The sequence below is a fragment of the Dasypus novemcinctus genome, chromosome 10 (assembly GCF_030445035.2).
Source record: "Dasypus novemcinctus isolate mDasNov1 chromosome 10, mDasNov1.1.hap2, whole genome shotgun sequence".
Lineage (NCBI taxonomy): Eukaryota > Metazoa > Chordata > Mammalia > Cingulata > Dasypodidae > Dasypus > Dasypus novemcinctus.
This window is the reverse complement of record NC_080682.1, coordinates 6,748,844-6,770,513: the sequence shown is the minus strand read 5'-3', so window position 1 is coordinate 6,770,513 and position 21,670 is coordinate 6,748,844. Positions and strand designations below refer to the sequence as shown.

Below are 21,670 nucleotides of genomic sequence, written 5' to 3'. Positions count from 1 at the left end.
GCAAGGGAAGCAGACTTGGCCCAATGGATAGGACGTCCGCGGTTCAAAGCCTGGGCCTCGACTTGTGTGGAGTTGGCCGATGCACAGTGCTGATGCCACGCAGGGGTGTCCCCCGCGTAGGGGAGCCCCACGCGCAAGGAGTGCTGTGCCACGCAGGGGTGTCGTTGGTGTAGGGGAGCCCCACGTGCAAGGAGTGCACCCTGTAAGGAGAGCTGCCCAGAGCAAAAGAAAGTGTTGCCTGCCCAAGAATGGCGCTGCACACACAGAGAGCTGACACAACAAGATAACGCAACAAAAAGAAAGATTCCTGGTGCCACTGATAAGGATAGAAGTGGTCACAGAAGAACACACAGCGAGTGGACAGAGAGAGCAGACAACTGGTGGGGGAGGGGATGAGAAATAAATAAATCTTTAAAAAAAAAAGAAGATAAGCAAGACAAGGAGTTGATATGAAGGGCTGACACAACAAATGATGCAATGAGATGTCACAACGCAGTGATTCAACAAGGAAACACAAGGAGAGACACAAGCAGGAAGTGGATGTGGCTCAACCAATTGGGCACCTCCCTCCCATATGGGAGGTGATCCTGGATTCAGTTCCAGTGCCTCCTAAAAGATGATGAGCAGACAAGAGGGCACACAATGAACAGACACAGAGTACACAGCGAGCGCAAACAGTAAGTGGGGGGGTAGATAATTTTTAAAAATATATAATTTGAATGTACCTAGTTGTCAGTGAGTTGTACGCTTAAGGCTAAAATGGTAAATTTTCTATTTTTACATTTTACCACAATAAAAAAAGAAAAAAGAAGGAATGCATCCCAATTCTGGCACTTACTAGATCTTGGACAAGTTACCAAACCTCTCTGACCCTATCTGTACTTGAGAAACTCATTTAGCCATCGTAAGAGCTTATAGTTATTGAGTCCTGGTGCTGAATGTTCCATACATCCAACATGAATTAACTCATTTCATCCTCCCAACAATCCACCAGGGTATATGCTAGTATTATCTCCATTTTACGGTTGAGGAACTTAAGGCACAGACCAGAATCACACAACAATTAAGTGGCTAAACCAGGATTCTAACTGAGGTGTACAGCTCCATTACAAGCTGTACTGCCTTGGACATAAGAGACCAATCTGGAGGGCACCAGGCACCATGTTTAACATGCAGAGGGTACTATGTCAGCTGCACAGGGCTGCCTCTACATAACTTGTGTAAAAAACTATGTTTCCTCTTGCTGCTGGAACCAATTACCACAAACTCAGTGGCTTACGGCAACACATACTTGTCGTCTTACAGTTCTGGAGGCTGGAAGTCTGAAAATAGATCTTACCAGCCAGAAATCAAGGTGTCAAGAGGACTGTGTTCCTTCTGAAGACTCTAGGAGAGAACCTGTTTCTTGATCTTTTCCAGATGCTAGAAACTGCCCACGTTCCTTGGCTGGTAGCTGCACCTGTATCTTTGCCCGTATCACATTTCCTGCTCAGCTGACCCTTCTACTTTGGCTTGTTAGCCCCTTGTGATTATACTGGGCCCACCCAGATAATCCAGAGTAATCTCTCCATTTCAAGATCCTTAACTTTATCCTAGCTGCAAAGTACCTTTTGCCATGCAAGGTAATACAGTCAAAGGTTCTAGGGATTAAGACGTTGACATCTGGGAGGCAAGCATTATTCAGCAGACCACAACAATCAAAATTTGGATTAAAATTCCACCTTTCACTTACAAGCTTTTCTTTCCTTAATTTTCTCACTATTGGGCAGGCTCAATGTTTTCCATATCTCCTGTATCATTGTTCAGGAAAACATTTAATTAGATGATTTCTAATGTCTCTTGCATTTCTAAAATTCAACCAAAGGTGTGAAGTGTTAGCCTCTCAACAGCATTTGTAGATTTAATTAGGCCAGTGCTATAAATCAGGAGAACAGGGGAACTTGTCCCTTATCTCTTTTATCTTAGAACTGAATTAAACCATGAACAGAGAATTTCAAACATCAAAGTTATATGATTTGGAAGCAGGAGGCCCTTCCCAGACTTGAAATCATCACCATAGGTGGCTGCATATTCTGTAAAAAATGTTTCATCTTTCAGCATCACTGGCGCTCCATCTGCACACTCCTGTCTTATTGACTAAAACAGCCTGATTCTTAGTTGTGTAACTTTTAGCTCTGATTATAGTCCAAATCACACACTGGCCAGGGCATAGATAAATATAAATAAATCTGGGCTATAATTTAGGCTAATTACCTGTCTTCTGCATATACCCTTGCTATTTAATGCTGGTAACTACTGGTAGAAACTTCTGGATAAAAATGAAATAAGATCACACTACCTAACTCCCTCCCCAAACCTATCAAAACAGAAAAGCAGTAAAAATCAGCTAAAAATTACCATACCCTGATCATTAAGGAAAGGGTTATGACTTCATGATTTCAAAAAATGGTGGCAAAGGAAAGAAAGAAAATTCTGGAATGGCCTGGTATACTACTAACTTTACCTCTACCTTCCAGAAGCCATATTAGGAAAAGAAGATAAATACACAAAATTCAAACAGTTCTTAAAATCAACAGAGAGAGACAGAGACTAGACCGCAGGGCAAGTGCCTCGTTACAGGGAAAACCAAGAAAATGAGAAGAGAAAGCCCCTACTTATCATTGCCAGATCTCTGGATCTTAAGGGCAGGAAACACACCAGAAGCACCGTTTCCCAGGGTTCTGTACTGGACTGGAGGATGAACCAAAAAACCCAAAGGCTGGGAACCCATCAGGAAGAGGCCGCATCTCCAGTAAGACAGTGCCCTGAAAAAAATCATTCTTTCAAAACTCTCCCAAGAGATCTGGACTTGGGAAATCCAATAAAGGCTGCGAACAGCTCCAGTGGAACTTCCTCCCTACTACCCTGCTTGGTATCCTAAGGGGGAAATGGTCTCAGACAATGGCAATGGAAGCAAGGATAATTCACTGAAGTTGACTTATGTGAAAAGACAAAATCTGGACATAGCTATGTACCTACTAAGCACAAGCAAAAAGAAATGGCTAAAAAATAACAGTCTACCTTTTCATAGTATGTGCCAGACACTATCCTGTTTTACATATATTAATTCAATGAATCCTGACAACAACTCTGTAAATTAAGTATTGCTATCATTCCAGCTCTACAGATGAGGTAAATGCAGAACAGAAAGGAACAGAAAGGTTAAATGTGCAGCTAAAATACAATCATAAACAACAATGCTTTAACTTTGAAAACACGTTACAGGCATAAAAAGGGAGAAGGGAGCAGAATAGAATATGCAAAAAACAAAACAAAACAAAAAATCCACCCAGTCTGAGAGAACACAATCAAAAGAAGAAGAAAATTCTCCAAATAAGAGCTCAAAAACAAGATAATACAACAGAATGAGATAGTTAGGTCTTCTTTGATTTCTTTTAGCAATGTTTTGTAGTTTTCTCTGTATACCTTTACATCCTTGGTAAGAGTTACTCCTAGATATTTGATTCTTTTAATTGCTAGTGTAAATGGAATATTTTCCTTTATTTCTTCTCCAGAGTGTTTTGGGTTTTTGTGTTTTGTTTTTTTTTAAGATCTTTATTTCTCTCCCCTTCCCCGCCCCCCGTTGTCTGCTCTCTGTGTCCATTTGTATTCTTGTCAGGCGGCACCAGGAATCTGTCTCTTCTTTGTTGTGTCATGTTGTTATAGCAGCTCTCTGTGTGTGTGGTACCACTCCTGAGTGAGGCTGTGCTTTTTTTTGTGTGGGGTGGCTCTCCTTGTAGGGTATACTCCTTGTGCATGGGGTACCCCTACACAGGGGACACCCTGCGTGGCACAGCACTCCTTGTGCGCAGCAGCACTGCACATGGGCCAGCTGCACACGGGTCAAGGAGGCCATGGGGATTGAATCCTGGATCTCCTATATGGTAGGCAGATGCTCTATCTGTTGAGGCATATCCACTTCCCCAGAGCATTCATTACTGGTATATAAAAACACTACTGATTTTTCTACATGGATCTTGAACCCCAGCACTTTGAATTCATTTATTAGTTCTAGTAGCTTTTCTGTGTATTTCTCAGGATTATTTGTATAGAGTATCATGTCATCTGCAAATAGGGAGAGTTTTACTTCTTCCTTTCCAATTTGGATGCCTTTTCTTTCCTTCTCTTGCCTAACAGCTCTAGCTAGAACTTCCAGTTCCAGTACAATGTAGAACAGTGGTGACAGTAGGCATCTTTGTCTTGTTCCTGATTTTATCTTCGTTTTGGTTTTGTTTTGTTTTTTTTTGTCTTTTTTCCTTTTTGTTGTTCCTGATTTTAGAGGGAAAGCTTTCAGTCTTTCACCACTGAGTATAACTGTTAGCAGCAACGAGTATAAAATGCCCTTTATTATGCTGGGGAAGTTTCATTCTATTCCTAGTTTTCTATGTGTTTTTATCAAGGAGTACTGGATATAGTCAAAAGCCTTTTCTGTATCAATTGGGATGACTATGTGGATTTTTGCCCCTTTGTTCTATTAAGAAAACTAATGTAATACCTTACACATTATGTTGAACCACCAACATTTTTTGAAAAACAGCTTTGCCAGATATAGAACTCTTGGATGGTAATTTTTGCTTACAGCACTTTACATGTGTTCCCACTGCCTTCTTGCCTCCATGGTTTCCGATGAGAAATCAATGATCAATCTTTTTTTTGGGGGGAGGGGGTATTTGAAAGTATATTCACATTTATTATTTTTTGCATTTTTTAAACTTCATTTTGTACATTTAATAATTGAAAATATAAACAAAAACTAAAAAGAAAAGAGTTGAATAAAAACATACATTTCTCAATTAGATGTATAAAACTTTTTAATCATGTATTTTTACACGATTCAATGCTTAATCTTACTGAGGTTTTGTGTGATCTATGTACCTTAAAAAAATCAAAATCAAAATACAAAATAATTTACACATAGATTTTTTTAAAAACTTACGGAGGCTCCCTTGTGCATGACACATTGCACCTCTCTTGCAGCTTTCAGAACTTTGTTTTTGGCATTTGACAGTTTGATTATAACTTGGTTGTGGTATGGCTCTACTTGGGTTTTTCCTGTTTGAAGTTTGTTGAGCAGTATATTCATCTCTGTTATCAAATTTGGGAAATTTTCTGCCATTAGTACTTTCAATATTCTCTCCGTCCCTTTCTTTCTTCTCCTTCTCCTTTCCCCAATGTGTATATTGGTACACCTGATAGTATCCTAAAGATTCCTCAGGGTCTGCCTACTTTTCTTCATTCTTTCTTTTTTTGGCTCCTCAGACTAAAAGATTTCAACTGCCTTATCTGCAAGTTCACTGATTTCTTCTGCCAGCTCCAATCTGCTGCTGAATCCCCTCCTAGGGAATTTTAAATTTCTGTTACTGTGGTCTTCAGCTCTGTTTGATTCCTTTTCATCATTTCCATTTCTCTATTGGTATTCTCCTTGTGGCCATCTAGTTTTCCTGACTTCCTTTAGTTCTCTGTCTATGTATTCCTTTAGTTCTTTGGGCATATTTAGGGCCATTTAAAAATATATATATCTGTTTGGAATGTTCCAGATCTAGTCCTCCATATTGATGGCTTCTAATGCTTTAATCTTCTCCTTTGTCTGGTCCATCACTTCATGTTTCTTTGTGCATTTTGTAATATTTTGTTAAAACCTGGACATTTTGATGTTTCAATGTGTTAGTCACCACTGGAACTGAAGACTCTGAGACATCTGTTTCTTAAGCTGTATCCAACTAGTGTTATGATAGGACTTTCCTTGAATTCCATGAGCTAACAAAAAGAAGGGAAAAAAGAGAACACCTTTCCAGTCTGCAGATTGACCAGTGCTAGACCTCTCTCTCCTTCAGAGCTTATCCACACACAGGATCTAAGGCAGGGGTTCTTAACCTTTTTTGTTCCATGGACCCCTTTGCCAGTCAGATGATAATCATGGACCCCTTACTAAGTCCACACTATTCTGTATATTGTTTAATAAATATATCACACCTGCACGAACATATCCCAACAAGAATATTGGCTTTTTTTTGAATTTCAATTCAAGCTCACAGACCCCTGGTTAAGAACCCTTGGTTTAGGGAATAGCTCCAGGCCCAAGTGCAGAGGCCTCCCTGGTCTTTCCTGAAATTTAACAACTGGCTCTCTGAGTTGATGTGATAAGCTTCAGCACCACTGAGTATGTCGAAAAAGGTACTTTAAAGAGAAAAATGATTGTTTCCTATGTAATGAGTTTTTCCTTGACCAATTAAAAAACCTAAATGTGCTTCTACACAGTTTTTCCCAGATTGAAATAAAAATTATATTTAATAAATTTTCCATAGTTTATTTACAAGAAAAACAACCATGAATATGTAGGAGCTACAGCCAAAAGGAAGGATCTATTTTCCTACTAAAAAGCAAAGTAATTGTCTCCCCTAGTGAAGAAAGAAGAGAAAGAAAAGGGAACCCAAGGTTTCTGATCTTCCCAAAGGAAGCCATGGGTGAAGCAGATGGAAGAAGCGTAGAGAGGCAAAGCAGTCTTAACTTTTCTCCTGAACTCAGAGCAGCACTCCTTCCTCACAATTAGCAGAATCCAGTTACAGCCTCCAGGGCTTCTGGCTACTAAGCAACAGGTCAGGCATTATATAAGAATTAAAAGCCCTAGTTTTTCTTCCTGTCACATACTCTTGAAAGCTCAGTTAAATGCATGAGCAAACAGACAGACTACTGTTCTAAATTGTGCAACTTGATTCAAAGTTTATTCCCGTACTCTTAAAGAAGGAAGGCAGGCTAGCTTGGCCAGAAACCAGCTGACGACCTGGAAACCCTGTGCCCGTTGTATGGTCTGTAGCCTGTGTTGCCCAATAGGCTTTGGTGACAGGAAGTAAACTGTCAATTGGTTTTTAATGACAGTCAAAATAAATGAAACAAGGTTATTAACATAGATGGCCCAAATGATGACAAGCTACCTAGGAAAAAAAGCAGTTATCGATGAGTCAAATAATATGACTTGAAACAGGAAGATACCGTGGAAAGAAAATACAACAGAAATGGCAGTAAAAATACAACAGTACAATTTACGATATAATTTGGAAAGAATATCCTCCAAAGTAAAACCCCTGGAGCACAAGGATTTCCAAGACCTTGGAAACTACACACTCACCACATTTCAGCAATCCATGGTAGGCAGGCAACTGAAAGAGCCGGAAGTCGCTGCCTGCTGGTAGGAGCACCCACCCCTCATCCTCCAAATCTAGCTGTGCGTTCACTACTAACTTCCAACCCATGGTGCTTTAAAACAATAGTAATGGAATAAAAAACAGCATAAAGAGCTTTTTATACAGGCTGTTAATCTGAAATAACCATTTTTTCAATTTCTCTTGTCAGACAGCTCATCAAGAATTAGCTTACAATTTATCTATCTTGAAAATATCTAGACTCATCAAATGATAGACAGCACACATAGAATATAAAGGATATCTGAGAAAAACATGCAAAAACAAACAAATCCAAAATTGAAGAACCCAAAGGCTAACTGGTTAACAAGCTAATGACGAGTTTGTGAAAATACTAAATCAACAAAGCAATCTCTTAGTTGTGTCCTGCTTCGGTCCTATTGGAGGCTACTTAAAAGCTACAAGTAACAAACAACTTAGGTGACCCGGGCTTTAAAACACTCAACCAGGTTTTATCAGCTTTTGTCTAAACTCTTTAAAGTAGGCTATCTCATAGCATATTTGATTTTCTGATTTTAAAATTCATGCTCTCCAAAAATCATGTACAGATGTATCTAGAAGGCCCACAAAATAAAAAAAGATAACTACAGTTTCCCAAATTCTATCAAAGAAAACCACTGAAAACACTTTGGTAAATTTTGTCATTTTCCAAAACTACATTCAAGAGTTACTTAACCTCTCTGGACCCCTGGAGTTAAGAATACTTCTCTCTGAAGCTGCTTGCATGGATCAACTGGGATGAGTTTTATTAAGATGGCATTTGACAATAGTGGGTATTCGATGAATGCAGTCTTCTATTGTAGTGATCATCTTAAAATAGAGAATCTAATGAATTCATATTATTTTGATCAAAATAATATTTAAATCCCTTTTAAAATAAAACACTATGTAGCCATTAGAAAGAATAAAGCGGCTCAATAGTCCCAATATAAAACAATCTTTTTTTTTTTTTTGAGTTAGGCCAATAATTTATTCAGATAGGGAGGGAAGAGAAATGGAAGAAAATAACAGCAGGGGTTCTAGAAAGAGAGAAGGGGGAAGAAAAGTAATAAAGCAAGCTGATTTATAGGCTACAATTTCCCATTATAGGCTATAAATGCCCAGGTTTTACTTGTGTGATGATCCAAGTGGGGGAGAAGGCAGCTAGAGTCTGGGTCCAGAGGCAAGAAAGCGCAAGAGCAAAACAATCTCTCCTTGCAAAAAAGTGATTTATTTTAAGTATGAAAGGCAAAGAGCTACATACATAGCCTATCCTTAGCCCCTTGCACAGTGCCTGGCACACAGGAGGCACTCGGTATTTGATGAAGGAATGAAGATGTCCATATAAACCTATATTAATCTCTCCAGAAGAATATTTAAGAAAATATTAATAGTAACCATGCTTGCTTGGGGACTGGGGGTAAGAGGTGAAAACTTATTTTTATATACCCTTTTACAACGTCTGAAACATTTTTAAGCTAATACACATATTATCCAAAAAATTTTAAAACAAAATGAACATGGAAGCGGATGTGGCTCAAGTGATTGAGGCTTCTGCCTACCACATGGGGGGTCCTGGGTTTGGTTCCCAGGGCATACTGGAGAAGGGGAGCTGGCATAACAAGATGACACAAGAGACACAAAGAGGAAAAACAATGACACAACAAACCAGGGCGGTGAGGTGGCTCAGGTGATTGAGTGCCTCTCTTCTACATGGGAGGTCCCTGGTTCAGTTCCCAGTGCCTCTTAAAGAGAAGACAAGCAGACACAGAGAGCACACAGTGAATGGACAGAGAGGGGAGACAGCCTCCGCAAACAATGGAGAGAGATGGATAAAAAAATAAAATTAATCTAAAAAAACAAAAAAAAAGAAATGAACTAAAGTAACCCTTTTTTCACAGTGTCTTCTGTTACCACTTTACAAATAAGGGGAATACTCAGGAAAGGAGCCAATCTATTTGGTTGAATTTCTTGGCTAATCAGTGAATTAGGTATTATTCAGTTCCATCCTCACTGAAGAGAGTTAAATATTAACAAAATATCTTGTTGAAAATCTAAAATTGTGTTGTACCTCCTTCCATTCCTACCTTAATATAATTTGACAAACATATAATATGCAAGGTACTTTTCAGGACTTTTATGCCCAGGTCTCCTTTTCAGCCTGAATTTCCTGATCTAAACCTTTAAGAGCCAAAATGTTTTTTTCTTATTACATATATGTAACAATAAGGACTAGGTACTTTTGGGTGGCTTTCCACCCTTCGACTTGGAGTGTTCCAGCCGGAGCGCCCTCTGCCCAGCTGTCTTTCTCTGCAGGACTGCTGTTCCGAGCCTTTCCAACAGAAGCCAGCCATCTCAGATGACAGAGCCCTTTGGAGACATTTACAGCACCAACGCCAATGGTGAACCCACAAGCACAGAAAGCTGACACGGCACAAAAACCATAAATTCCTCCTAATCTGCTATTAGGTCAACTAAGTTACTCTAACATCTAGCCATAAAGCAAAATTAATTTCCAGGTTCAATGGCAGTCCCGAGATTTTCAAGGAGGAAATGGCCACTTCCCTGTCTCTGAAGTAAGGAAATGCCTTAACTTCAAAGGCCCAGCAGCCTTTTACCCACAGTAACTGCACTTCCCCTGGAGACCAGTGGGAGCAGGGCTGCTCCCTGCTGCAACAATAAAAACCAAGCCGATGAGGAAGCAAAAGGCCCAGGCACGTGTAAAAACCACACTTGCCCCTGAACAAGGGGCAGGGCTCTCAGGCTCCCAGGCCCCTCTCCAGTCATGGGAGGTGGAGGCAGAAGCCTTATGGCCACCTTAATTCCAAAGCAAACAAAGGCAGCACATAAATCCTCCCACTACTTGCCCACCTTCCTGAGCAGTGAGTACTATCATGGGGTGCTGGCTCTGATAACTGTTATTCAAGTTTGGTGGTCCTGAAAAACTCCCACAGGTTGCAAATATATGCCATGTACAAAAGGAAGTCAAATCTAAGTCAACGATGTCATGAAAACCTTCTCAGTTCCAAGAATAAAGCAAAATAGTCTAGCAGAGGTAATTTATTCAAACTGTACCAAGTAACCCACATAAAAACATACAACACAGGATCTGCAAGCTAGTGTGTGAGTATACAGTGCTACTCCTGGACATGTGAAGGGCACAGCCAGGGTTTCTGTTTGTGAAAGGAAGGGATCTGGAATTCCGCTGAAGACCTTGTTTTGTTTTGTTTGTTCCCCCACCCCTGATGGCTCCCTCCTCTGTTTGCTCGTTTTTGCTTGTTGTCTGTTTGTTTCTTCCATAGGAGATACCAGGAATTGAACCTGGGACCTCCTATATGGGAGGTGAACACCCAACTGCCTGAGCCACATCTCTTCCCTGAAGACCCAGTTTTAACTCCAAGTCTCCCTGCAGGAGGCACCTCGGGGCTCCTGTGCATCAGGACCTAGGAATGGCGTCAAGGTTGTCAACTCTATCCCACAGAAAACTTTTTTTAAGTTTTGGGATAAAACTACTTTACAAGATAGTGATTTACCAGAGAATATAGTTTACTTTAGGAACATTTATGTAAATAGCTTTACAAGTAGCTTACATTCTATATTTATAGACTCAATCTAAAGAGGCTAAGTTGTTATAATCTATGGCATTCAAGAAGAGAAAAAACCCATGCTACAGTGACAAGGCAACTCTGGATTCCTGAAGGTTTTGCGAGAGCCATTTCTAACATCAAAGGTGTACTATACATAATCATCTGGATTCATTTATAGGTGAGTCAGCACAGTACTCAGACAGATGATAAATCTGAGAACCTGAAGGCTCCAGAGAAACCGTTAACACAAAAGCTTTTCATCTGCTACACTACGAATGTTATCTGGTCTACACATAAGCACTGGTATTTGCTGAAAGCAAAAAGGCCCTTGAAACCTCTGAAAAGCTGTCCATGAGTAGCACAGCCATGAAGCTCTCAAGCAAAGGACCCCAGAACTCAGCCACCCAACAGCTGGACCCAGGAGAAAAGAAATACACAGGCAGTTTCAGAGCATCATCTGCAAATCGTTAATAATGACTGGAAAGAAGAAAATAATTCACAAACAACCAATGTGTCCACGGAAAAATGATCCTTAAGTCCTCAGGTTTGGGCATATGAACAATGGAACACAGCTGCTGAATTTAGAACACAAGCAGAATATAAAGTGGATTTTTAAGAAATTTCTTCTAATCATCCAAAATTCAACTAGAAACAACTATGGCAAGTGAAAAACACCCACAGTAAAATGACAATGTCAATCTGCAGGCATCAGGGACAGGGAACCTTAACCCCAGCTCTAGGAACAGTGACCCTGAAGGGTGTATTGAAGAGAATGGGCCTGAAGACAGAGCTGGGTTTAGGGTGCTGGCTCTGCCAGACTAGCTGCGGCCCTGGGGCAAGAAAGTCAATTCTTTTAAGCCTGTTTTCTTACCAATAATGTTGTAGTATCTATTTAGCTAATAGAGGTTTTTGTGACAATGACATAAAGTCACCTCTTCATTATCACCACTAATTACAAATCAAAGGTTAACCTTTAAGACTACGCCTGCTGGGAAGAGTACAGCTCAATCTTTAAATCTTTAGTCCTCTACCCCAGGTAGAGGACTAACATTTGGGACCAGATAATTCCTGGGGGGTGGAAGGGGGAGCAGCGTACCTAGCCTCCACACACCAGATGCCAACAGAAACCTCCCACAAGCTGTGACAAGGTCTCCTCCAGACATTACCAAATGTCTGGGTAACAGCCCCCCGCCCACCCATCCCCCCCACAGAATCCCCCCCCCCCCCCCCCCCCCGGCAAGAACCACTGCTCTACTCTTTTGATGACTCGCTCCAGATTTTATCTAATTTCCCCTCAAAAAAACAGAACATCAATTTATTCTCTAGCCAAACTTTCGACTCATGATCTCCTTCCTCTCTCAAAAATACTATCTTCCTCTTCCTCTTGGTGTGCCTACTTCAGTTAGTGGTCATGCCCTTTTCCCACTGATCCAGGCTCAAAATCATCATCTCCAACAACCTGGAATTCTCATCCCCAAAATTTTTCCTTTCTATTCTTACTGCTCCTGTCCAAACAGAAGTCCTCCTCTCCGCTCTCCTCCTCCCCAGGCCACCCCAGGAAGTAAGTGAAAAGCAAATCTCAAGCCAATCTCTTTAGCACCCTGGGCCTCTATGTTTCTATCTCTCAGGTCCTTTCTCCTTTCAGAGCCCAGGAGTACTCCCCTTCTCCTTTGAGAGCCCAGGAATATTTCCCCTTTCTCTGTAAAGAGCTCCGTCCCTTCTAACCCACAGTGACCTTCCAGGTCTTATTTTTTTTAGTCTTTCATCACCAGCCCCTGGGCTACTGCTTCACTCAACAAAAGGAGTATGAGGTCCACTGAGATGTATAAATCTGTTAAGAACTGGAGATTACAGTATCATGAAAAGCTAGACACAAGCTGTTCCAGGGCAGGGCAAGGTTCTTTGCCAGCTGTAAGAGATGGCAGAGTCTGGAGAGGAAGGCAAGGCTCACTGACAAGGCTTCACTGGAGAGGAAAACTAGGGAGTAATCTGTTCTCCTGGGTAAGTCAAGGGACAGGGCTGAAAGCAACAGTACAAAGATGGAAGAGAATGACGGAGGCACGTATTACCCGTGGATAAGTGATAGTGAAAGAAGGCCACCCAAGGGATCAAGTCCTCACAGTAAATAAAAACAAAGTTTAAAAGAAATTTCATCTTGAAAAGGAAACTAAAAATTGTTTTTCTTGTATTTAATAAAAGATGCAACTATATACTTAGTAATGCTTAAAATGCAAATCAAGTAGATTTTTGGTATAAATTTTGCAATAAACACTATGAAGCCACCATGAGAGTTCACTCCCTATGACTTACTGCCTACTTCCGGAAAACTATCTGAGGACTTAACCTATGTTTTCAAAGGCTCTCTCCCCCTTTGATATTTAAGTCATTCTACTTTTAAGGGACCACGGTATCACCCTCATTATCAATTTTCTTTTCAACTATATGTGTGGGATACAGTTGGTCAACAGATTTGAGAGAAACTTAGTTCTCAAAAATTTCCTTCATCAAACTTCATGAAATCTTGCATCTTTTCCAAGATGCGCAATTTCATTTTACAACTGACTGCGACCTGTATCAATCAGCAAGGAAAGATAATAACAAGCATTTGACTTGGTGGACAGGGACTAAGGTTAGTATTAGGCTGCGACATCTGAGGAAGGACAAAATTTTTTTTGAGTGGTTAGTTAGTAACAATTATGTTATGGAAATTTTTATTTTTCTCTCTCCACTCACTCCCAACTGGAAAGAACAGAAAACGAAGAGTCTGATAACAAGGAAACTCTATTTTATAGATGGTGAATCTATAAACCCTTGGCCAGTGTTTACTGCACGCCAGGCCCCAGGCCAGTGGTAGGGACACAGAGATGAGCATGAAACACCCTCAAGGAATTCAATCTAACACAAGGGTCAGGCGCATCAACTGTGGTGAGGCTCATAATAAAAAGGTGTGTATTTTTGGTTACAGAAGAAACATGGGGATGAACAGAAAATTCTGTCTGATAGAATCAAGAGAAAGTCCTCCATGAGTTAGGCCTTGCAGGAAGAGTCAGAATTTAAAAAGGAGACAAGAGGGCATAGGCTGCCAAGCAGAGGGGAGCTAGCGACTGCAAGCTCAGACCTCCTCAGAGAAATACGGAGTCCAGCGGTACTAGCGGGATGTTGGCTGCTGCAGAGTAGGAGGAATGACTTTAAAACGGAACCACTCTAGAAAGGCAAGGTGGCATCCAAGTTTAAATCACACAAAAAAGTTTGGATTTTATTCTCCAGCCACAGGAAGTCACAGTAAACGGTTAAACAAAGGAGTAATGATAACTGAGAAATACCTGTCTATGGGGTATAAAATGGACCAGAAGGGGCCTCCAAGCAGTGTTCACCAAGCAAGTTGGGAGCAGCAATGGGGGCAAGCAGAAGATAAGGGTGCAAAAGCAGTCTGCCCCTACATGTGGAAGGGGGGCTTCTGGGGGAATAAAGAGTCAGAAACGATCCTGGGAGGCTTCAGCCAGGCTGCCCGTTAGTAACTTAAAGGGAGAAAACAGGAGCAGCATATTCCGGGATGAGGAGGAGCCAAAGGGTTGGGTTGAGCTGCAGTCTAATAGCAGCAGAGGGACCTACACTCAGTGAAAAACTGGGCCTTGAGACACGGATCAGAAGTGTCTGCAATACATGACAGACAAAGTAATAGTAAACGTAACTGCTTCTGGAAGGGCACGGAATTTTAAACAAGCGAATCCTTTTTCCTCCCTTGAATTGCCTCTTTTGCCTTTTTTTAAACCAGACAACCCTCCCACCTCATTCCTACATCACCTTTCTTCTTATTAAACTCACTCCATAACTGCATTTCTATTCCAAAAAAAGCAGAGAGAAAGGATGCAAACCATGCAACATTATTCAAGAAGGTCCTCCAGTCCAAAAGGTAAGCTGTAGGAGCAAGTGTAGCTCAGTGGCTGTGCACGTGCTTTGCACGTAGGAAGTCCTGGGTTCAATCCCTGGTACCTCCTTAAAAAAAAAAAAAAGAAAGGAAAGCTGTGTCTTCCAGGACTACCAATTCCTGGAAAAGAGAAAAGATATTCTTAATGTTGTTATAATATCTCCTCTGAACAAAACACAAAGGTCCAACTGATGAGCACCACTCCCAGGAAAAGGGCCAGGAGAACATCTCAAGCCTGAATCAAGGGTGTCCTAAGGTTTTCACAAGCAAAGCCTCAGGCAAGTCATTTCTCCTGGAGGCTTTCACCCATTCCAGAGGATGACTACATACCTTTCCAGGTGAGAGTCTTCAAGCCTAACTCAACTGGGATTAAGGTTTTGAAAAGAGACTTTCATTAAAAAAATTAAAAATTACTGGGCAATTCAAGGAATCTAAACATCTTTGGCGTTCTTTTCTGTTTCCTCCCAACTGCCTTTTGACTCTCCCTGCTTTTCAGCACATCTGTTAAGATAGGCCTGTGAGGGCACAAAGGGGAAGTGAAGACCAAACACCTCATTCTCTGCATTAGCAGCTCTGGTGAAAGGTTGTGGGCACAGAAAAGGCATCAAAGGACAAAAACTGGATTTGGGGGTTATCTGTAGGATGAAGTCAGCCAGTTTCTAGATAGCCAGTTAAAAGAAAATTAGCAGAGAAGGACTGAACACATTTTTAAGGTCTATCTAGAAAGACGCACACCAAATGTTATCAGTTACAGGGATCTTCATATCTTTCTTTCATGGCTATGTATACATACTTAGTTTCTGTAATTTAATATTAAGTTAAAATTTTTAAGCTTAAAAAGCTGAAAAAACCCCTACCTTACTTTTGGTTGTCTTTTGGAGCCACATCTCTTAACTGTGGCTCTTAAATGGGGAATTAGCAAATGTTACTCCTTGTCCACTCACGGTTTCAGAAGGATAAAAATCGAACTGTGGCCTCGATGGACTAGAAGCCAAGGTTACCCACGGGATTTTTAAAAGCCAGCCAACGGCAAGCCTCCTCCATTCACTGAAGGCCCAAAGTCGCCAAGGGACTTTCTAGGCATATTTTTAGCGGCAGGAAAAAACGTACTTTGTGACAGAACGTATTGTCTTCCAAGGAGAGACCCGTTTCCCCTCCGAAACCGACGGTGTCACCAATGCGGGCCTTGCGGGGGAAGGCACCGTGGGGGCCGCGAGGCCTGGTTCGCGGGATTCGGCTTCCGTCTCCCAAGCGCTCGGGGAGAGACCAAGCGGAACGCCCCCGCGGCGGAGCCCAGCGCAGCGGGGAAGGCCCGGCCCCGGCCCCCGGTCCCCGGCCCCCGGCCCCCGGCCCGGGCCACCACCTCAGTGCCGCCCGGACGCCGCCCGCCCGAGCCCCCCGCCCGGCCCCGCCCCCGGCCCCCAGGCCCCGCCCCCGGCCCCCGGCCCCGCCCGCGGGGGCATCACCTGACCGCCCCGCCGGCCGCCCCTGCCCGCCCCGCCCCCCGCGAGCGTCACCCACCCGCCCCCGGACCCCCGCCCGGCGCCGCCACCGACCTGATGACACTGATGTGGAACTGGTCCTCGCGGAGGCCCCTCCAGGCGCCGGGCAGGAACTCCTTGCACCACACATAGGCCTTGCGCCGCGTCCGCGCCTCGGGCTGCTCGTCGGCCGCCGGCTGGGGCAGCGGCAGCGGCGGCGGCGGCAGCGCGAGCGGGGACTGCCGGCCGCCCAGCGGCTTGGGCTCGAGGTCGCTGGCGGCGCCGCGCGGCTGCCCCACGCCGGGCGCCGGCGCCGCGCTGCCGCCGCCGCAGCTCAGGAGCAGCCCGAGCGGCGAGGACTCGGCCTCACTCCCGTTGCAGAACTTGGTCTTCATGCCGGCGGCCGGGCCGACGCGGCGGCGCAAGAGGACGCGGCTCCGGGCGGGCCGCCTCAGGGGACTGTGGGGGAGCCGCGCCCGCCGGTGCGCTGCCGGGACAGCCGGAGGGTGGACGGGGGCGCGGGGCGGCGGTTGGCGGCGCGGGGCGGCGGGCGCGGGCGGCGGCGGCGCGGAGCTGGTCCTGCTCGCCGCGGAGCTGGTGCTGCTCGCCGCGGCGCGCGCTCCTATACCGCCGCCGCACGAGGAGCGCCGGCCGCGCGTCACAGCCCGCCCTCGCGCTCGCCGCTGATTGGCCGCGCCCGGGCCGCTGCGCGCATCACAACCGCCGCCGCCCTCGCCTCGCCGCCTCCCATTGGCCGCCGCGCCGCCCCCCCTCACCCCGGGCACTGCGGCCGCCGGGCGGGGCGGGGCCGCGCTCGAGGGGGTGGGGCGTGGAGGCCGGGCAGGCGCCGCGCGCTGAGGGGGCCCGGCGGGGCGGGAGCGGCGGGAGCGGCGGGGCGGAGCTGGGGGGCCCTCGACTGAGGCCCGGAGGACCCCGGGCTGGTTTCGGGGGTTAGAACTTTCCATGGGGCCCTCGGAAACCCCGTGACCTGCGAGGCTGGGGGCCTGGAAGGGGGCAGGCGGGAAACTGGTGGCTGGAGGCTGCTTCCCTGTCAGCGTGACCTTGGGGCAAGGCGCCTCCTGGAGCCCCGAGGGTGTTTTTATAGCTTTTCCCCGCGCCGGCCGTCCCCAGCGTCCCACCCGGGGCCGGAGGAATGATGTCGGGCCACGCAGCCGGACAAGGCCTGGCGGGGAGGCATCACCTGGACCCCACGTCGGTGGGCAGCCTTCCCGCAACCTCAGTTTCCCTGTCCGTGGTGCTGAGGACGCGCGGGACCGAGGTGCGAGGGCAGGCGGGGCATTATTTCCGCAGCGTGGAACCTGGGCCAGCGGTGCGTGTCAAGGGGTGCTGGCATGTGTGGGCGCTGCCGCCACCCCGCCCCCATCCCGGGCAGGTGACCGCCGCGTGGCCGTGACTAATGCACCTTTGCCCGGGTTTGCCACGCTGTGCCCGGTGTCCCTCACTCCTCTTTGGCGTCTCCGCCTCTGTCCTTTCAGGAAGCAAGTGGGGGTACAGTTGAACATAAAAATTGCGGATCTTATTTGGTGGCGCATAAGCCAGGTCAGGAGGCTTACCTGGCTGCCAACGGCTGAGGCAATCCAGCGCCTGGTACACAAGAGATGGCTTTCTGCATGGGGACGCACACAAATCTGCCGGAAGCAAAAAGCTCTTCTTAGACACTGTGTACTCGGCTGAACTTGCTCCAAGAACAACTCTTTCTGAACAAAGGATAAAAATGAAAGGGGCTTTGACAGGCTGCTGCTGGAGGGAGGCCTGAAAGCTGAGCTGGGGGGAGCTGGGTCCTGGTGTTTAGGAGGGAGTCCCACAGGAAATTAGAAAGGCTGCAAAGTCAAGGTCTCCAGTCGGGGCAGCCATTTAGATAAGGGAGCCAAGGACTTGTCTAAAAATACCAGCCCACAGGGAAGTGGGGCCTGGGCCCATGGCCCACCCAGGTGGCCAGCCCTTTGTCCCACTGTCCCCTGGCACCAGTCTAGTAATCTCAGAGGAATGCCGGAAATCAGGCAGGAGAGAGGGGTACTAGAGCTAAGGGATGGGCCTCTGTTATCTGAAATCACCCTTTCTGGTTCTGCTAGTTTGGGTGATTTAAACCCATTGGCCGGAAGCCAATTTGGCTCAATGAATAGAGCGTCCGCCTCACATGGGAGGCCCAGGGTTCAAACCCAGGGCCTCCTGACCTGTGTGATGAGCAGGCCCCACACAGTGCTGATGCGCGCAAGGAGTGCCATGCCACGCAGGGGTGTCCCCCGCGTAGGGGAGCCCCACAAGCAAGGAGTGCGCCCTGTAAGGAGAGCCGCCCAGCGCAAAAAAAGCACAGCCTGCGCAGGAGTGGCTCCCCACACAGGGAGAGCTGATGCAGCAAGATGTTGTGCCGCACACACGGAGAGCTGACACAGCAAGATGACACAACCAAAGGGGACACAGATTCCCAGTGCTGCTAACAAGAATACAAGCAGACACAGAAGACCGCACAACAAATGGACACAGAGAGCAGACAACGGCGGGTGGGGGGGGGGGGGGACAGGGAAGGGGAGATAAATTTAAAACTTTTTAAAAAATTAAATAAAAAACCCATGGGTCCCTTTATGGGATTGCAGTTCCCTGTGGGAGTAAAAGGTTGCCTCCAAAAAGGTGTTAGACAAGTTCCCCTAGGCCAAAACCTTGAAAGAAATGTGGGATGTGGGCTGGGCTACCTGTGGTTCTACTCAAAGCTTTATTTAGCCATTAAGGACCTTGAGTCCTGAAGTTTTAAATGGGGGGATGGTGGAATTCAGTTAGAGTATAACTCTATCCCTGGGCTGTGAGGATGTGGGAACTTGGCAGTGGAGGCAGTTTCCCACCTCTGCTTATCTTTTCCTTCAAAAGTCATAGTTCTAAATAAAAAATAAATTTTTAAAAAGTCATAGTTCTGCTCACCCATTCAACAGAGAATGGTTCTTAGGCACTTGGGGAAACTCCTACTTTGCAGGATGGGGTGATTTTTTTCCATCAAATGATTTGAGTATTTGGAGAAAGCTGATATCCTGGGATACAGGATGAAAAATATTTTTTTTTGAGGCACTAGGTCCAGGGATTGAATCCAGGACCTTGTATGTAGGAAGCCGGTGCTCAACCACTGAGCTACACCTGCTCCCCAGGATGAATTTTAAGGATATGACTTTGAGCTCATCAGTCATGTGTCTGGGAGGGGCTTGGCCTTACAGGTGCTTTGTCACATGTTGGCGTCTTGTGACAGTTTGAAGCTTTTTTTGTGGACCCCAGAAAAGATCATGTTCTTGGAGTTAACCCATCCCTGTGGGTGTGGGACCCTCTGATTGGACTGGATTCAGTTAGGGGCCTGTGATCAGAGTACAGTGACCCAGGGTGGGTCCTAACCCTCTCACTGGGGCCCTGTATAAGGAGGAGTGACAAGCAGAGCTGCCATTTTTTTACCCGCCATGTGGCAGAAGACTCCAGGATCACCTTCAGCTGCAGAAAGAGAGAGAGGCCGGAGGCTGGGATCAGCAGAGCAGCCCAAAGCTGAAGAGGCCTGGGAGAGACGAGGCGTGCCTGGTGGCCCCACCTGAGCTCGGGCGGTAGGGAGCCTGGAGGGGGACAAAGAGCCCAGGACGGCCAGCAGCTGGCCTTTGGTGAGGCAGCCGCTGGGGCTGCTGCTGCTTGATTTGGACGTTTTCACAGTCTTAGCACTAAGATTTTACCCTAATAAATTCCCATGGTGCGCTGCAGGGAAAGGTGCACAGGAGGGCCTCCCCTGGTGACTCTCTGGGAAGCATCCTCGTGTCCCCGCCTCTCCAGAGAGGCGAAGATGCTCACGGGCTGGGACCTAGCAGCTTTGCTCTTGGGAATGGTCCCAAGGAAATTGCTCCAGAGGGAAACTGCTCAGGGGGTCTGAGCTGGGCTCTCCCTGTGGCCAGCTTATCTGTCCTGCATCCCTCATGCCTTGAGGTGAGCCCAGCTGAGAGTTCTCAACTGAGATTTGATTAAACCATGGGAAACCAGGAAGCTGGGTCTCTTTCACCACGGGCTTAGCTCGGTCGGCAGCGGTTCTTCAACCCGTGGGCCCTGCGCTGGCCTGGGTTCCACGCTGGGATGGAGGTCTGAAGGTCTTTGGGGGTGCCCCACTCATTGGAAGTGAACCTTTTTGAAACCCCAAACAGCAAATGTCCATGGTTTTTTAAAGTGCCATTAAAACCAGATAAAATTTTAAAAATAAATTCCGGTCAAAAAGCCACCCTATTTCTGGTATTTTGCATTGGCGGCCTTTAGCACCCTGAGGCCATCTCCTCACCCTTAGCACCCAAAGGTTGTCCTCCCTCAGCCAGCAGGGAGGTGCATGAAGCATGCAGGCCAAAGCCCCTTCTCAGACCAGAAAGGCTGGCCACCAACGTCCCTGTCATCCCCAGAAGTAGGAGGCTCAGTTCTATTACCTCCTTTTAGCAGAGAAGGACACTGAGCTTCAGAGGGGCTAAATAAGTCACCTGAGGACAGAGCTACTAAAGGAGCCGCCCACAGCTTGCCCTGACCACCTGCTGCCTCCTCTGATCCTGGCCCGAGAAGAGAAGCTGATTGGTCCAGCTCAGCTCGGAGGCACCGTCCTTAGGCAGTGACTGGCCGGTGAACTGGTGCCTGAAATCAGGGGCCTGGGTCAGTGAGCTGTGGCCAGGTTGCCAGGATCAGACACGCCTGCCTGAGCCCTGGGGACGGGCCAGGGGCCTTGGAAGGTGCGGCTCAGGCAGGAATGCTGAGGGGAGGCCTGGTTCCTGTGACACACCTGCGCATGTTACACGTGAGCATATGCACACGGTAATGTATTTAGCAAAACACAGGACTTCGGGGACCAGAGTCAAGGACTTCTAACCCACGGCCCAGCTCAGGCAGGGGGCTCCAGCCCTCAGGGTCCCCTGTTGACTCCCCACTCCCGTGCAGGCTGCAGGCTTCCAAAGGTCACCCAGACTCACCAGCACTGCCACGCCCAAGGCCCCGCGTGCACATCCTTTGCTTGTGCCACCAGTGCGCCCTGCACACACTGCCCCGGCCTCCTCCCGAGCCTGCGTGGGTAGTGGGAGGAGCCCTGGCTGGAGTCCTGCCTGGGTCTGCGCCCTGCCCCCACCGCTGCCTCAGTGGTGCTTCCAGGTCTGTGAAAATGGGATAATAGTCACTGCAGAGCGGGTGGAGAGGATTAGTGGGCTGCAGCATGAAAGCTTTGCACACAGTGCCTAGCAGGCACTCTGCTGCGTGCACACACACACACACTTCTCGCTGATGTGCACAGTGACTGCGAGAGAGGCAGCGCTCCCCTCTGCTGTTTCTATGTAATACACAGGCGGAGGCCGGGGTCTGCAGAGGCCCTTGGCTGCGGCGGCCCGGGTCTCCTAGCTCCTCTGCCCCAAGGCACCCCAGAAGGCTCTATACCCGTGTGGCAGCAAATTCCAAACTTCC

The 21,670-nt window shown here is 46.6% G+C and overlaps 1 protein-coding gene across 3 annotated transcripts in view; it reads right to left on the bottom strand.

Moving 5' to 3' along the window:
• Positions 1-16,789, bottom strand: part of CHKA (choline kinase alpha) — a 67,050-nt gene extending 50,261 nt beyond the window's left edge. Inside the window, exon 1 of one of the 3 annotated variants that reach the window (XR_011649852.1) lies at positions 16,289-16,738. Coding sequence is in view for 2 of the 3 variants with exons in the window: in XM_058305083.2 (XP_058161066.1) it covers positions 16,289-16,608 (320 nt within the window). In the remaining variant the exon portion in view is untranslated. Of the gene's footprint in view, positions 1-16,288 lie in introns of all 3 variants that reach the window. The other 2 variants (XM_058305083.2, XM_058305084.2) reach the window with 2 other exon arrangements.
• Between the last annotated feature and the right edge of the window lie 4,881 nt (positions 16,790-21,670).